Source organism: Culex quinquefasciatus, chromosome 1 (assembly GCF_015732765.1).
Source record: "Culex quinquefasciatus strain JHB chromosome 1, VPISU_Cqui_1.0_pri_paternal, whole genome shotgun sequence".
Classification (NCBI taxonomy): domain Eukaryota; kingdom Metazoa; phylum Arthropoda; class Insecta; order Diptera; family Culicidae; genus Culex; species Culex quinquefasciatus.
The window spans coordinates 130,332,678-130,349,296 of record NC_051861.1 but is presented as its reverse complement, the minus strand read 5'-3'; the positions used below and the strand labels follow the sequence as shown (position 1 = coordinate 130,349,296).

General features: G+C 35.4%; 3 protein-coding genes across 7 annotated transcripts; 1 reads left to right on the top strand and 2 right to left on the bottom strand.

Annotated features, from left to right (window-relative positions):
* Nucleotides 1-3: 3 nt before the first annotated feature.
* On the bottom strand, nt 4-6,823 carry LOC6038201 (ethanolamine kinase). Its single transcript, XM_001847979.2, has 4 exons — nt 6,198-6,823; nt 864-1,294; nt 352-798; nt 4-294 (listed from the first exon to the last, which is right to left on the bottom strand). Exons 1-4 carry the CDS (start codon nt 6,318-6,320, stop codon nt 222-224), a joined length of 1,074 nt encoding a protein of 357 aa, XP_001848031.2. The 5' UTR covers nt 6,321-6,823; the 3' UTR covers nt 4-221.
* Nucleotides 6,824-8,273: 1,450 nt separating this feature from the next.
* LOC6038200 (BTB/POZ domain-containing protein 6) lies at nt 8,274-11,382 on the bottom strand. 2 transcript variants are annotated; one of them, XM_038248501.1, is made up of 3 exons: nt 11,225-11,382; nt 9,444-9,513; nt 8,274-9,390 (listed from the first exon to the last, which is right to left on the bottom strand). In XM_038248501.1, exons 2-3 carry the CDS (start codon nt 9,486-9,488, stop codon nt 8,290-8,292), a joined length of 1,146 nt encoding a protein of 381 aa, XP_038104429.1. In that variant the 5' UTR covers nt 9,489-9,513; nt 11,225-11,382; the 3' UTR covers nt 8,274-8,289. The 2 variants fall into 2 exon arrangements, with proteins under 2 accessions (XP_038104429.1, XP_038104430.1); XM_038248502.1 differs by lacking the exons at nt 8,274-9,390; nt 9,444-9,513 and adding an exon at nt 9,596-10,914.
* A 599-nt stretch (nt 11,383-11,981) lies between these two features.
* Nucleotides 11,982-16,467, top strand: LOC6038199 (xaa-Pro aminopeptidase ApepP). Of its 4 annotated transcripts, none has more exons than XM_038261858.1 (4): nt 11,982-12,219; nt 12,488-13,729; nt 15,717-16,024; nt 16,083-16,467. In XM_038261858.1, the coding sequence occupies exons 2-4, from the start codon at nt 12,495-12,497 to the stop codon at nt 16,373-16,375; spliced, it is 1,836 nt and encodes a 611-aa protein (XP_038117786.1). In that variant the 5' UTR covers nt 11,982-12,219; nt 12,488-12,494; the 3' UTR covers nt 16,376-16,467. The 4 variants fall into 4 exon arrangements, with proteins under 4 accessions (XP_038117786.1, XP_038117793.1, XP_038117801.1 ...); XM_038261865.1 differs by having other exon boundaries at nt 12,197-12,315; XM_038261873.1 differs by lacking the exon at nt 11,982-12,219 and adding an exon at nt 12,241-12,391.
* Nucleotides 16,468-16,619: the final 152 nt, after the last annotated feature.

The following is a 16,619-nucleotide window of genomic DNA, read 5'->3' as shown; positions in this document are numbered from 1 at the left end:
TGATTTTAAAATAACTTTATTTAATTTGAAATTTTCGCGATAATTTAAAGGTCTAAAACACAATATTGCTTTGGCGTAATTTGCTAGGTTATGTTGATAAAATTAGAAGCAATCAATTTAGTGGAATGATTACTGCGGGTGTTTTTGCAACAATTTGGTCAGTGGTTGGACTTTGAGTCCGGCAAATTTCAGGGGGTGGCGAGATTGCACGTAGTTTTGAGTTAATTTTTGTAGGTTAGGGCAAGAAACTCGTCCCGTCTCCGACGGTACTCCTCGTAGCGGTTTTGTCCGAATCTAAAAGTAAACAAAGCTTAGTGAATTTTGCTTAAAACTCAGAATTATTCTACTTACTGAATAAAATCAAAGTCAATCGTGGAGTGTTCCGCCTGAATGAGCGCCCAAATGGCCCACAAAAAGTGCGCACTTAACGCAAACTGATTGACCTGAACGTACAGCCGTTCGACGTCACTGTCGGAACACGGTCCACCGGTGAACTCCTCCAGGTAAACCCGCAACCAGCGCAGCTGGAACTCCCGCTCCGGATAGCGCCCATAGTCGATCTCGTCAATCCCAGCAAACTCCGTAAAGTGATTTCCGATGTCGAACGCCTGATGGTTGAAGCACGCGTACTCGTAATCGATAAAGGTAACCTGGCCACGGTCCGCGTTGTAAATCACGTTCCCCAGCAGTAAATCGTTGTGACAGAACACGGTCGGACTGCCCAGCTGTTGCAATTTACCGTAAAGATCGTCAAAATCGCGTCGTAGCTCCGCTGCGGAAGGAAATATCGCCGAAATTCTGTCAAAAAATGAGACGAAAAGTCAGATTTAACCAAATCTAAGCAACCCTCACCCTCTTTCTACCTTGCATGCTTCGCCGCATCGCTAAAAACCGCCGGTAAAAGCTTCAAAAACTGGTCCATTTTTCCCCTCAGCATCGGTTCCCCTCCCACCCCATCCTCGACCTTGTGCATCTGGGCCATCCGCCGGGCCACCAGTGGCCACGTCCGCCCATCCCGAACCGTGTCCGGCGTCAGCGTCACCCCCGGCACGAACTCGTACGCCAGCCCGTTCCGGAAGGTCGCGTATAGGGCCGGAGCGTACCCGTATCGGTGCAGCAGCCGGATGTTTTCCGTTTCCTTCTTCCGGTCAATCAGCAGGTCCGTTTTGTTGCCATAGACACGCACCAGCACCACGTCGGCGCTTGCTGAGTCGTCGCCGGCATCGCAGTTGGCGTTGTTGTTGTTTTGATTGAAACATCCGACCAGCTTGTTGGTGATGCCGTCGGTGAAGAGCTGTGTGTGCGGGGTGGAGGGGAAATTGCAGTCAATCAGACAGATGAGGGTGGGATTATTGCATAATTTAGTGAGATTGATCCGGCCTGAGCAAACGATATGAGTTCGTAATGGGCTTGTCGTGAGAATTTTAGCAGAAAAGGGCATTCAAAAGAGTTGACCAAAACAATGTCATGTTATTATCAAAAAACATTGTCAAAATTGTCGCAAAATAGTCAAAATTGTCAAAATCGTCAAAATTGTCAAAATTGTCAAAATTGTCAAAATTGTCAAAATTGTCAAAATTGTCAAAATTGTCAAAATTGTCAAAATTGTCAAAATTGTCAAAATTGTCAAAATTGTCAAAATTGTCAAAATTGTCAAAATTGTCAAAATTGTCAAAATTGTCAAAATTGTCAAAATTGTCAAAATTGTCAAAATTGTCAAAATTGTCAAAATTGTAAAAATTGTCAAAATTGTCAAAATTGTTAAAATTGTCAAAACTGTCAAAATTGTCAAAATTGTCAAAATTGTCAAAATTGTCAAAATTGACAAAATTGTCAAAATTGTCAAAATTGTCAAAATTGTCAACATTGTCAAAATTGTCAAAATTGTCAAAATTGTCAAAATTGTCAAAATTGTCAAAATTGTCAAAATTGTCAAAATTGTCAAAATTGTCAAAATTGTCAAAATTGTCAAAATTGTCAAAATTGTCAAAATTGTCAAAATTGTCAAAATTGTCAAAATTGTCAAAATTGTCAAAATTGTCAAAATTGTCAAAATTGTTAAAATTGTCAAAATTGTTAAAATTGTCAAAACTGTCAAAATTGTCAAAATTGTCAAAATTGTCAAAATTGTCAAAATGGTCAAAATGGACAAAATTGTCAAAATTGTCAAAATTGTTAAAAAATGTCAAAATTGTAAAAATTGTCAAAATTGACAAAATTGTCCAAATTTTCAAAATTGTCCAAATTTTCAAAATTGTCAAAATTTTCACAATTTTCTAAATTGTTTAAATTGTCAAGATAGTCAAAATTGTCAAAATTGTCAAAATTGTCAAAATTGTCAAAATTGTCAAAATTGTCAAAATTGTCAAAATTGTCAAAATTGTCAAAATTGTCAAAATTGTCAAAATTGTCAAAATTGTCAAAATTGTCAAAATTGTCAAAATTGTCAAAATTGTCAAAATTGTCAAAATTGTCAAAATTGTCAAAATTGTCAAAATTGTCAAAATTGTCAAAATTGTCAAAATTGTCAAAATTGTCAAAATTGTCAAAATTGTCAAAATTGTCAAAATTGTCAAAATTGTCAAAATTGTCAAAATTGTCAAAATTGTCAAAATTGACGAGATTGACAAAATTGACAAAATTGACAAAATTGACAAAATTGACAAAATTGACAAAATTGACAAAATTGACAAAATTGACAAAATTGACAAAATTGACAAAATTGACAAAATTGACAAAATTGACAAAATTGTCAAAATTGTCAAAATTGTCAACATTGTCAAAATTGTCAAAATTGTCAAAATTGTCAAAATTGTCAAAATTGTCAAAATTGTCAAAATTGTCAAAATTGTCAAAATTGTCAAAATTGTCAAAATTGTCAAAATTGTCAAAATTGTCAAAATTGTCAAAATTGTCAAAATTGTCAAAATTGTCAAAATTGTTAAAATTGTCAAAACTGTCAAAATTGTCAAAATTGTCAAAATTGTCAAAATTGTCAAAATTGTCAAAATGGTCAAAATGGACAAAATTGTCAAAATTGTCAAAATTGTTAAAAAATGTCAAAATTGTAAAAATTGTCAAAATTGACAAAATTGTCCAAATTTTCAAAATTGTCCAAATTTTCAAAATTGTCAAAATTTTCACAATTTTCTAAATTGTTTAAATTGTCAAGATAGTCAAAATTGTCAAAATTGTTAAAATTGTCAAAATTGTCAAAATTGTCAAAATTGTCAAAATTGTCAAAATTGTCAAAATTGTCAAAATTGTCAAAATTGTCAAAATTGTCAAAATTGTCAAAATTGTCAAAATTGTCAAAATTGTCAAAATTGTCAAAATTGTCAAAATTGTCAAAATTGTCAAAATTGTCAAAATTGTCAAAATTGTCAAAATTGTCAAAATTGTCAAAATTGTGAAAATTGTCAAAACTGTCAAAATTGTCAAAATTGTCAAAATTGTCAAAATTGTCAAAATGGTCAAAATGGACAAAATTGTCAAAATTGTCAAAATTGTTAAAAATTGTCAAAATTGTAAAAATTGTCAAAATTGACAAAATTGTCCAAATTTTCAAAATTGTCCAAATTTTCAAAATTTTCACAATTTTCTAAATTGTTTAAATTGTCAAGAATTGTCAAGAAATTGTCAAAATTGTCAAAATTGTCAAAATTGTCAAAATTGTCAAAATTGTCAAAATTGTCAAAATTGTCAAAATTGTCAAAATTGTCAAAATTGTCAAAATTGTCAAAATTGTCAAAATTGTCAAAATTGTCAAAATTGTCAAAATTGTCAAAATTGTCAAAATTGTTAAAATTGTCAAAACTGTCAAAATTGTCAAAATTGTCAAAATTGTCAAAATTGTCAAAATTGTCAAAATTGTCAAAATGGTCAAAATGGACAAAATTGTCAAAATTGTCAAAATTGTTAAAAAATGTCAAAATTGTCAAAATTGTCAAAATGGTCAAAATGGACAAAATTGTCAAAATTGTCAAAATTGTTAAAAAATGTCAAAATTGTAAAAATTGTCAAAATTGACAAAATTGTCCAAATTTTCAAAATTGTCCAAATTTTCAAAATTGTCAAAATTTTCACAATTTTCTAAATTGTTTAAATTGTCAAGATAGTCAAAATTGTCAAAATTGTCAAAATTGTCAAAATTGTCAAAATTGTCAAAATTGTCAAAATTGTCAAAATTGTCAAAATTGTCAAAATTGTCAAAATTGTCAAAATTGTCAAAATTGTCAAAATTGTCAAAATTGTCAAAATTGTCAAAATTGTCAAAATTGTCAAAATTGTCAAAATTGTCAAAATTGTCAAAATTGTCAAAATTGTCAAAATTGTCAAAATTGTCAAAATTGTCAAAATTGTCAAAATTGTCAAAATTGTCAAAATTGTCAAAATTGTCAAAATTGTCAAAATTGTCAAAATTGTCAAAATTGTCAAAATTGTCAAAATTGTCAAAATTGTCAAAATTGTCAAAATTGTCAAAATTGTCAAAATTGTCAAAATTGTCAAAATTGTCAAAATGGTCAAAATGGACAAAATTGTCAAAATTGTCAAAATTGTCAAAATTGTTAAAAATTCTCAAAATTGTAAAAATTGTCAAAATTGACAAAATTGTCCAAATTTTCAAAATTGTCCAAATTTTCAAAATTGTTAAAATTTTCACAATTTTCTAAATTGTTTAAATTGTCAAGAATTGTCAAGAAATTGTCAAAATTGTCAAAATTGTCAAAATTGTCAAAATTGTCAAAATTGTCAAAATTGTCAAAATTGTCAAAATTGTCAAAATTGTCAAAATTGTCAAAATTGTCAAAATTGTCAAAATTGTCAAAATTGTCAAAATTGTCAAAATTGTCAAAATTGTCAAAATTGTCAAAATTGTCAAAATTGTCAAAATTGTCAAAATTGTCAAAATTGTCAAAATTGTCAAAATTGTCAAAATTGTCAAAATTGTCAAAATTGTCAAAATTGTCAAAATTGTCAAAATTGTCAAAATTGTCAAAATTGTCAAAATTGTCAAAATTGTCAAAATTGTCAAAATTGTCAAAATTGTCAAAATTGTCAAAATTGTCAAAATTGTCGAAATTGTCGAAATTGTCGAAATTGTCAAAATTGACAAAATTGTCAAAATTGTCAAAATTGTCAAAACTGTCAAAATTGTCAAAATTGTCAAAATTGTCAAAATTGTCAAAATTGTCAAAATTGACAAAATTGTCAAAATTGTCAAAATTGTCAAAATTGTCCAAATTGTCAAAATTGTCAAAATTTTCCAAATTGTCCAAATTGTCAAAATTGTCCAAATTGTCAAAATTATCAAAATTGTCAAAATTGTCAAAATTGTAAAAATTATCAAAATTGTAAAAAATGACAAAATTTTTAAAATTCTTAAAAAACAAAGTTTCCCGAAATGCAATACCACCTTAACTCTATAACATAGCTCGTGAGAATCATTCCAATTTCCATAAAATACGTGCTCACATTCAAATAAAGATTGAGCAAATGGCGCGTGAGTAAAATGACTTAATCTAATCAGAACTCGGAATCGTCAGTTGCGCTGATAAGGCTGCAACACCGGTGACGTTTGGCCACCTGCGACGATTTGCGACAAAATGCCCCAATCGCAATCAGGTAGGCCTTGCCAATGACGAGAAACGGGTCATCACGAGCAAGCCTTCTAACAACGACGTAGTAGGCGAGCATTGCCAAATGATCAATCAGTGAATGACAGGTGGATGGGGTGGTGCTTACGACGGTAATTTGACAATGATTGATCACTGACGAACTCATTCATAAATAAGTAGCGTAATTACTGTTCTAATGAGTTCTGATTGTAATGATGATTGCAAAATCCATAAAAGATTCATGATTTTCTAACTTAAAATGTCTTTACTGAACAAAGCTGGCCATGAAACTCTAGGGACCATCCATAAACCACGTGGACAACTTGGGGGGGGGGGGGTTGGCGATTGTCCACGCTCCATACAAAAAAGATTTTATTTGTATGGAAATTGTCCACGATGGGGGGGGGGGGTTTGAGATTTCCAAAAAAGTGTCCACGTGGTTTGTGGATGGTCCCCTACTGCGCTGCAGCAAACCGATTGCTCAACGCCTGCTGCACCAACAACCTTCGCCAACTTCGCGAAACAACTCTTTTTTGCCAACTCCATACCTACTCGAACCTCTCACACGAACTGACTCACCTTGAACCGGACGCTGTCGCTGAGCCAGTGTGGCCTGATAACCTTAAGTACCTCGGTGGCACCCCGGACGACGTCGTGCTCGTCAACGGTCAGCTCCAGTCGTGGCACCTCGTCGTCGGTCATTGTTCAAAAACACAGTTCCCGAAAAATTTGTGTTTAAGATTAATCTGTAGCGCCTCCTAAAAGCGAAAGCACTCAACCGGAGCACGCTGATAATGGGCTGAGCAAATACGAGGACAACCGGCGCAGATTAGCACCCTGGACAGTTCGTCAAGACACTAAACCAAATACCAAGGGATGATTTACAAGTGTCGCGTGGTTTTATGACCCCACAGAACGCGATGCACTTTAGTTATTAACTCCTTATCACGACACAGCAATCTAGTAGGCTTTGATTTGTTTGCGAAGATATTTTCAGCAAATCTTCAGGATCAGATATTCTCGGCACGCTTATCCAACTAACAGCAATAAATTACAACCAGTTAGTCATAAATCGTCTAATCGTAGCAGGCTTAGAGCGATTTGTTTGGTGTTCTGCGGAACGATTGAGCAACAGAGTTAGACAAAACACGTCAGACTGGATCGAACGATGAAAACAAACTATGACAACCGAGCCTGGACTTGTACTGCGGTACATGTTTCTCCACTTATGTGTTGAGTTGGAGGGGAGGGTCGATGATGACAAGAGTGGCGTATAGGACAAAAATACAAAAATTGTTAAATTTGTCAAGATTTGAAAAATTGTCGAAATTTACAAAATTATCATAATTGTCAAAATATTCAACATTGTCAAAATTCTAGAGTAAATTTTCAAAACAACCTATGAGTCAGGGGTCTTCTATGCAGATAGGACCATTTGAAAATTTAATTTAGGATTGACAAAATTTACAAAATTGACAAAATTGACAAAATTGACAAAATTGACAAAATTGACAAAATTGACAAAATTGACAAAATTGACAAAATTGACAAAATTGACAAAATTGACAAAATGGACAAAATTGACAAAATTGACAAAACTGACAAAATTGACAAAATTGACAAAATTGACAAAAATGACAAAATTGACAAAATTGACAAAATTGACAAAATTGACAAAATTGACAAAATTGACAAAATTGACAAAATTGACAAAATTGACAAAATTGACAAAATTGACAAAATTGACAAAATTGACAAAATTGACAAAATTGACAAAATTGACAAAATTGACAAAATTGACAAAATTGACAAAATTGACAAAATTCATTGACAAAATTGTCAAAATTGTCAAAATTGTCAAAATTGTCAAACTTGTCAAAATTGTTGAAATTGACAAATTTGTCAATTTTGTCAATTTTGTAAAATTTGCCAAATTTAGACAATTATTACAAATTTGTAAAAAAAAAATGACAAAATTAGCAGCAAAATCGTCAAAATTGACAGTAAATTTGTCAAACTGTCAAAATTGACAAAATTGATAAAATTGACAAAGTTGTCAAAGTTGTCAAAGTTGACAAAATTGTCAAAGTTGTCAATATTGTCAAAACTGTCAAAATTGTCGAAAATTGACAAAATTGACAGTAAAATTGTCAAAATTGACAGTTAAATTGTCAAAATTGTCAAAACTGTCAAAATTGAAAAAAAAATTGTCAAAACTTCCAAAATTATCAAACTTGTCAAAATTGTTAAAATAGTCGAAATTGTTGAAATTGTCAAAATTGCAATGGTCAAAATTTACAAATTGATAAAAATTGTCAACATTTAAATGCTACATAGGACATCAAAGCAACCATCGACATTCCATCCCTTTTTATGGTGTGCGCAGTTTCGCGTGCTCACAAACACCGCAGCATGCCATGTGATTTTGACAGTCTATCATTGCTGGAACTGGAAAGAGGGTTGTGTGCGTTGGAGCTGTTCCGATGGAATGTTTTGGGAAAAATGTACTGATAACAGAAGCCAACGACGAGGGGTGATTCAACTTGATTGTTTTGTGAATTGAGAATTACAAATTTCCGTCGAATGAATGTTTTGTCCAATCATTTTGATCTTATTAAGGTACAAGGGATCGATCATCACAAAACAAATCAACAGTTTCCTCTTAAAATCTTTATTTCTTCACCTCGTCACAGTAAAAATGGGACACCACACTCCTGATCGTACTGTAGTTGTTGTCAAAGTACAACCTCAACTTGTCATGGCAAATCTGGGGGTTCGTAATGGTGAAGCAGTCACCCTGCGTCGGACTGAACTTGATCGCGATCGTGTACCACTCGTCCGGCTTCAGCGTCAACTCCTCGAAGAACAAGTTCGCCACGTTGACCGCCGAGTGGTCGCGATTCTCGTAGTCGAACCTGTGCCGGCCGAGGATCTCCAGGTTTTCCGAAATCTCCACCTCGATCGACACGACCGAATCGGTCGATTTGATAAACACCCCGATGCCGAAGAACGCCAAACTGTGCGTGTAGTCGATCGAGAACTTGAGCTCCGTATGGCCCGCCATGGACATGTTACCGAAGAAGCGAAGTTTCGAGCAATTGTACGATCGCTTGGCACTGATCGCGGCCTGCAGTTCGTTCACGTACTCACTCTCGTTGATTTTCTTCCAGTCGCGCAACGCTTGAAACAGCTGCTCGTCCGTACAGTTGATCTTCTTGCTCGAGAAGATTATCTCCAGCGATTTGCGATCGAGGGCGTAGAAGTCCTCGTGGTGGAAGTAGGTAAGCGGGTTCTTCCGGATCAACGTGAGACACTTGTCGTTGATGAACGAAAACTCGTACAGCCGGTTCTGCGCGAAGATCTTCAGCACGTTGTCCGAGTCGATGTGCTTCTCGAGAAAGCGAATCGTCCTCCGGCGTAACTCGTTCAGCATGTACTTTTGGGCGTGCACGTAGATCTCCAGCACGTTCTCGATCGTCAGCCGGACCTTGCCGCAGTAGATGAAGCGCAGGATCTCGAGGAAGATTTCCGGCTCCACGTCACTTACCTCGATCTCCGCCGACTGGGACTCGCGGAAGTTGCCGTTGAACATGGCGTTAAAGTACTCGGACGCCACGATCAGCAGCAGCTTGTGGGAGTAGATCGGCGTGCGCTTTTCCCCGACCAGGAAGGTCACGTCCGACTGGAACTGGTTGTTGATGAGGCTTTCCTGGCGCTTTGCGAACGGCGTGTCGTAGCGGAGACCGTTCGGTGGGTCGAGGGTGAACGGGGACTGTTGGGAGATCGCGGGTTAGAGGGAGATTTGATGATCGCGATCGCGCTTACCTGTTCCACGACGGAGAGCATTTTGATGAGATTCTGGGAGTCCATTCGATGCGAGGTGATCGAGGGGCAGCTGAAACAAGCGGGTAACCGTTACATTCCGTCACAACTTGGTCCGGACGATCACTGATCGTGGGGAATAAAAACAAGGGTGGTCGTTTTTCATCAGATTGCTTCACAGCTGGTTTATTTCGGCGCCTCGCGCTTAAGTACACCTACATTAGATTTAAAAACAAAGTGTTTCAACGAATTTCACCTAAGATCTGGCAGGAAAAAAATAACTAACAAAAAAGATCGTCCAATCAGTCACGCGATCCTCCCTTGGAGGGACGTTCCTTGCAGTGGAGTTGCGCGATTGCACTGTACGAGCTGTCGCAGCGTCCGTACAGGACGTTCGAGATGGACATCTTGATGCGATCGTGGTGTATTTTGGGGTTCTGGATGGTGAACGGCTCCGACGTGGGGGTGATGTTCAGCGAGATCTTGTACCGATCGTGCGGCCTGAGCACGATCTCCTCGAAAAATAGGTTCGCGACGTCAACCGTGAGGAAGTTTTCGTTTTCGTACTCGAACAGATCGCACCCGATCTCGACGTCATTTTCCCAGATTTTTACCTCGATCGAGATCACTTTGGCCACAGACTTGATGAAGACCCCGATGCCGAACATGTGTACGATCGTATCCGAGGTTATCGAGAAGCCGAAATCGTTCGGTTCAGAACAGGAAGATGGCCCAAACAGTCGCAGCTTGTCGCAGTCGTACCGACGCTTGTAGTTCTTGATGACGGCCTTGAGCTTGTCGATGTTGTCCTTGTCTTTGTGACTCTTTTCCCACACGTCCAACGCGCCCATCAGCTGATCGTCGGTGCAGTTGATCCGCTTCGATTCGAAGATCAGCCTCAGTGACTCGTAGTCTATCAGTCCAAAGTCCTCGTGATTAAAGTATAGCAGCGGATTGTTCCTAATCAGTCTCAAACACTTTTCGTCCACAAATTGAAATCCGTAGAACCGATTCTGGGTGAAGATCTTCAGCACATTCTCGGACTCGATGCTCTTCTCCAAGAAGTTCGATGCCATCGACAACAGCTCCATCAGCATATACTTTCTCGAGTGGATGTAAATCTCGTGGATATTGTCGAAGGTCAGATCTACCTTACCGCAGTACACGAACCGCAAAATCTCCAGAAAGATCTTCGGTTCCACGTCCTCCACCACGATCGCTTCCGCCGTCGACTCCTTAAAGTTCCCGTTGAACATCGCGTAAAAGTACTCGGACGCCGTGATCAGGAACAGCTTGTGGGCGTAGATCCGCTCCTTCTGCTGACCCACCACGAACACCACGTCCGACATGAACTCGTTGTTCACCATGAACTGCTTCCGCTCGGAAGTCGACCCTCCATACTCCAGCATCGCCCTTTGGCCTTGACCTTGGTTTGCCATCTCTTCTCTCTTCCCTTTTCTTACTCCTACCAAATCTGCAGGAAAGAAGAGAAAATGCATACAATCAAAGAGTGCAAATTTTCTACCCAGCAAAAAGCATCAAAAAATATCTACATGAAATCAAACTTCCAATCAAAAACTCAGAATATATGCATTTTCCCGAATTTCCAGCCTACTAGACGAGCGAGCTGCCAAAAAAATGCCAGCCACGAAAAAGGAAATCGCTCGCAGAAAAACGCATACAAACCAAGGTAGGCTATGGATTTCAGCCGATTTTGTCACACCCCAGTGAAAAAAGTGCCCAAATTTTACACCTCCGAATTTTGCAGTGACCCGCCCACTTACCGGCTGTTTTCACTCGTCGTCGAGTGCCGGAGATTGCTTGGATTGAGTTGATCAGATTTTCATCGCTCGAAATGCGGCTCAAATGCAGCAATTTTCGTTACTAGTTCGAGTTAGTAAACAGCTTCTGCTATGGTGGTCACTTCTTCTATGATGGAAAAATTAACTGGCAGTGTTGCCAGCAAAATTGATTTGAATTTAAAAAAAATCATGCGTTTGAACAATTTATTATTTTTTTTTTTAAATTCTCGTTAAGCATCAAAAACCATGTTCAAAAATTATAATCAAAAATAGACAAATGTATAAACCAGCAACCCTTCATCTGACAGTTTCCCTTGCCAGGATTCAAATCCATTTCGGAAGGTAGACGAAACCTAGCTGCACCAACACTAGCGTGACTCTGTTTTGATCGCTCGTTCGCCTCTTGGCGAATGTGGAAACCAAAACAAACCCGGCAAAAAATAATCTTTTGACGTTTCCATACAGAGCCTGGTATTTGTGTAAACATTCGTCGAAAAGGCCTTTTTCAGATAACGGGCCACAGACAAACATTCCGTCACAAAAGTTGGAAACTTTGTACGGAAACAATGACTGGTTGACTGGTGACAGGGTGACAGATTGACAGAGGTGACTGAATTGACAGCATTAACAAAATAATAACGCACTTTTTCATAAAAAATCTTTATTTCCCCCAAAAATAACTTTTCTCCACAGCAAACACAACCGAACTCACTCTCACCTACGCTGCAACTGAACCCCGCGTAGCAAGCAGTGCTTGTGTGCACAACACACTGTCACTCGACCCACCTGTCAAACGACACTGCAAATTGATAAATACACAAGTCATTCGCATTCGCAAACTGTGCCTCTGTTTTTCTTTCCTGCCTTCAAAATATCCGAAACCCTGTTTTGATTGTCCTACACGGAGCGAAGTGTCAAAAAGGCATTTCCACGGCAACGCGTTCACACACTAGCAACAAACTGCAGCGCCTACTGAGGTGAGTTCAGCAGACCTGGTTCAATTGCCAATTAAACGACCAAGGAGGGGGTTGCTATCGGGGTAAGACAGATAAGATAGCGAGCAACAATACGAGGTAATCCATCAAAAGTGGCTTAAGCGATCGCTTTTGGGGGGAAGTCACCTGGGGAATCGTTGAGTAGAGTCATAAGGTAGTTCAAGCTGTTCGCGACATGAGTGTCAAGTACTGCTGCATTCCTCAGGCTGACCTGTTGACCCACTTAAGCCTTGTTTTCTCTTATTTGCAGTAACAAGATGAAGCCGACCGGCGAAGTGCTGGCCGCTCTGCGAGGTCTGATGGCCAATCTTCCGAAGGGACTGGGATCGATCAATGCGTACATCATTCCGTCGGACGACGCCCACCAGAGCGAGTACCTGGCAAAGCGGGATGAAAGAAGGGCGTTCATCAGTGGGTTCGACGGAAGTGCTGGAACGGCGGTCGTTACCGAGAAGGAAGCTCTGCTGTGGACAGATGGTCGGTACTTCCAGCAGGCCGGTAAGCAGCTTGACTCCAACTGGACGCTGATGAAGGACGGTCAGCCGACGACGCCCTCGATCGACGCATGGCTTGCTAGGGTGCTCCAGCCGGGGTCCAAAGTAGGCGTTGACGCCAACCTTATCTCCACTCGTGCCTGGAATCCGCTGAACACCTCTCTCAAGTCTGCGGGATGTTCGCTGCTTCCGATCAGTCCCAACCTGATCGATCTGGTCTGGGCGGATCAACCGGCAGCTCCGCAAGCTTCGATCATTCCACTGGAGCTGGAGTTTACCGGAGAATCAGTCGCGCAAAAGTTGGCGGCCGTCCGCGAAAAGATGCAGGACAAACGGGCTTCCGTGCTGGTCGTCAGTGCCCTGGACGAGATCGCGTGGTTCCTGAACTTGCGCGGTTCCGACATCGACTACAATCCGGTCTTCTTCTCGTACGTCCTCGTAACGCTTGACGATCTGTACTTTTTCGTGGACGAGTCCAAGCTGTCCTCCGCCGTCAACGACCACTTCCGGACGAACCAGGTGCAACCGAAGATCCAGCCGTACGGAGCGGTCCACGAGGTCCTCAAAAACCTCGCCGAATCGGCCTCAACTCGTCGCGTCTGGATCAGCTTGGGCTCTAGCTACGCCCTGACCGCGTTGATTCCGGAGGAAAAGCGCCTCCACGAGATTACCCCGATCAACCTGATGAAGGCCGTCAAGAACGAGGTCGAGGCCGAAGGAATGCGCGAGTGCCACATCCGGGACGGCGTTGCCCTGTGTCAGTACTTTGCCTGGCTGGAGCGCTGCATCCGGGATGGAAAGCCGGTGGACGAAATCACCGGAGCGGACCAGCTGGAGAAGCTGCGCAGCCAGCAGGACAAGTACATGGGACTCAGCTTCACCACCATAAGTGCCTCGGGACCGAACGGGTCCGTGATCCATTACCATCCGCTGCCGGACACGAATCGACCGATCTGTGCCAACGAGATGTACCTGTGCGATTCCGGTGCACAGTTTCGGTGAGTTGAATTCGATTTTTATTGAATTATTAAATTATTAAATTAATTTTTTAATTATTAAATTATTAAATTATTAAATTATTAAATTATTAAATTATTAAATTATTAAATTATTAAATAATTAAATTATTAATTTAATAAATTATTAAATTATTAAATTATTAAATTATTAAATTATTAAATTATAAAATTATTAAATTATTAAATTATTAAATTATTAAATTATTAAATTATTAAATTATTAAATTATTAAATTATTAAATTATTAAATTATTAAATTATTAAATTATTAAATTATTAAATTATTAAATTATTAAATTATTAAATTATTAAATTATTAAATTATTAAATTATTAAATTATTAAATTATTAATTTATTAATTTATTAAATTATTAAATTATTAAATTATTAAATTATTAAATTATTAAATTATAAAATTATAAAATTATAAAATTATAAAATTATAAAATTATAAAATTATAAAATTATAAAATTATAAAATTATAAAATTATAAAATTATAAAATTATAAAATTATAAAATTATAAAATTATAAAATTATAAAATTATAAAATTATAAAATTATAAAATTATAAAATTATAAAATTATTAAATCATTAAATTATTAAATTATTAAATTATTAAATTATTAAATTATTAAATTATTAAATTATTAAATTATTAAATTATTAAATTATTAAATTATTAAATTATTAAATTATTAAATTATTAAATTATTAAATTATTAAATTATTAAATTATTAAATTATTAAATTATTAAATTATTAAATTATTAAATTATTAAATTATTAAATTATTAAATTATTAAATTATTAAATTATTAAATTATTAAATTATTAAATTATTAAATTATTAAATTATTAAATTATTAAATTATTAAATTATTAAATTATTAAATTATTAAATTATTAAATTATTAAATTATTAAATTATTAAATTATTAAATTATTAAATTATTAAATTATTAAATTATTAAATTATTAAATTATTAAATTATTAAATTATTAAATTATTAAATTATTAAATTATTAAATTGTTAAATTATTTAATTATTTTATTATTTAAATATTTAATTATTTAATTATTTAATTATTTAATTATTTAATTATTTAATTATTTAATTATTTAATTATTTAATTATTTAATTATTTAATTATTTAATTATTTAATTATTTAATTATTTAATTATTTAATTATTTAATTATTTAATTATTTATTTATTTAATTATTTAATTATTTAATTATTTAATTATTTAATTATTTAATTATTTAATTATTTAATTATTTAATTATTTAATTATTTAATTATTTAATTATTTAATTATTTAATTATTTAATTATTTAATTATTTAATTATTTAATTATTTAATTATTTAATTATTTAATTATTTAATTATTTAATTATTTAATTATTTAATTATTTAATTATTTAATTATTTAATTATTTAATTATTTAATTATTTAATTATTTAATTATTTAATTATTTAATTATTTAATTATTTAATAATTTAATAATTTAATTATTTAATTATTTAATTATTTAATTATTTAATTATTTTATTATTTAATTATTTTATTATTTAATTATTTAATTATTTAATTATTTAATTATTTAATTGTTTAATTATTTAATTATTTAATTATTTAATTATTTAATTATTTAATTATTTAATTATTTAATTATTTAATTATTTTATTATTTAATTATTTTATTATTTTATTATTTTATTATTTTATTATTTAATTATTTAATTATTTAATTATTGAATTATTGAATTATTTAATTATTTAATTATTTAATTATTTAATTATTTAATTATTTAATTATTTAATTATTTAATTATTTTATTATTTAATTATTTAATTATTTTATTATTTAATTATTCAATTAATCAATTATTGAATAATTAAATTATTGAATTTGTGGTTTAATTTTCATCAATTTACCGGATTTTTAACAATTAGTGACGGAACCACCGACGTGACCCGCACCATGCACTTCGGAACGCCGTCGGAGCAGGAGATCAACGCATTTACCCACGTGCTCAAGGGCCAGATCGCGCTCGGAACGGCCATCTTCCCGCGCAAGGTCAAGGGCCAGTTTCTGGACACGATCGCACGGAAGGCTCTGTGGGACGCAGGGCTGGACTACGGGCATGGAACGGGCCACGGAATTGGGCACTTTTTGAACGTGCACGAGGGTCCGATGGGAATTGGAATCCGGCTCATGCCGGACGATCCCGGTCTAGAGGAGAACATGTTTTTGTCGAATGGTGAGGTTGACGATTTAGCGGAAAAAGAAGTTGTTTTATTATGGCTTTACTTCCTCAGAACCCGGTTACTACAAGGAGGGCCAGTTCGGCATCCGCATCGAGGACATTGTCCAGGTGGTGTCCACCAACATCGGGGACAACTTTGACGGGCGCGGAGCGCTGACCTTCCGGACCGTGACCATGTGTCCGATCCAAACGAAGCTGATCAACGTGAAGCTGCTGACGGATAGGGAGCGCAACGCGCTCAACAATTACCACACAACGGTTTGGGAAACGCTGTCACCCCTGCTGAAGAACGTCAAGGACGCCGAAACGTTGGCCTGGTTGGAGCGCGAGACGCAGCCGATTTGAGAGATTTAGATGAGTTTTTGTTTATTTTTCTTGCTTTGATAGCGGATTGTATTCTAAAATATAATTGAATAAAAGAGATGATTTAGAAGAAATCTGTCAAACTTTCACTAGGGTGAGATTTGTCATCACAATCGAAAAGTGCGATTAAATAAGTTTAAATTATTTATTTGTTAAAGAATCTAAGTTCACATAGTACGTTCTCTAAAATTGCTCTACAAAATCATATAGAAAATACTTTCATAGT

What these genes read in the sequence shown, in the direction of transcription:
- LOC6038199 (XM_038261850.1), top strand. An exon ending in GATTCCGGTGCACAGTTTCG is followed by an intron (nt 13,730 to 15,716) that starts GTGAGTTGAATT and finishes TTTAACAATTAG; the next exon opens with TGACGGAACCACCGACGTGA. An exon ending in GAACATGTTTTTGTCGAATG is followed by an intron (nt 16,025 to 16,082) that starts GTGAGGTTGACG and finishes TTACTTCCTCAG; the next exon opens with AACCCGGTTACTACAAGGAG.
- LOC6038200 (XM_038248501.1), bottom strand. Translation starts at nt 9,488, where the DNA reads ATGGACTCCCAGAATCTCATCAAAATGCTCTCCGTCGTGGAACAG. An exon ending in TGCTCTCCGTCGTGGAACAG is followed by an intron (nt 9,391 to 9,443) that starts GTAAGCGCGATC and finishes ATCTCCCAACAG; the next exon opens with TCCCCGTTCACCCTCGACCC.
- LOC6038201 (XM_001847979.2), bottom strand. Translation starts at nt 6,320, where the DNA reads ATGACCGACGACGAGGTGCCACGACTGGAGCTGACCGTTGACGAGCAC. An exon ending in GATGCGGCGAAGCATGCAAG is followed by an intron (nt 799 to 863) that starts GTAGAAAGAGGG and finishes ATTTTTTGACAG; the next exon opens with AATTTCGGCGATATTTCCTT. An exon ending in ATTGACTTTGATTTTATTCA is followed by an intron (nt 295 to 351) that starts GTAAGTAGAATA and finishes GTTTACTTTTAG; the next exon opens with ATTCGGACAAAACCGCTACG.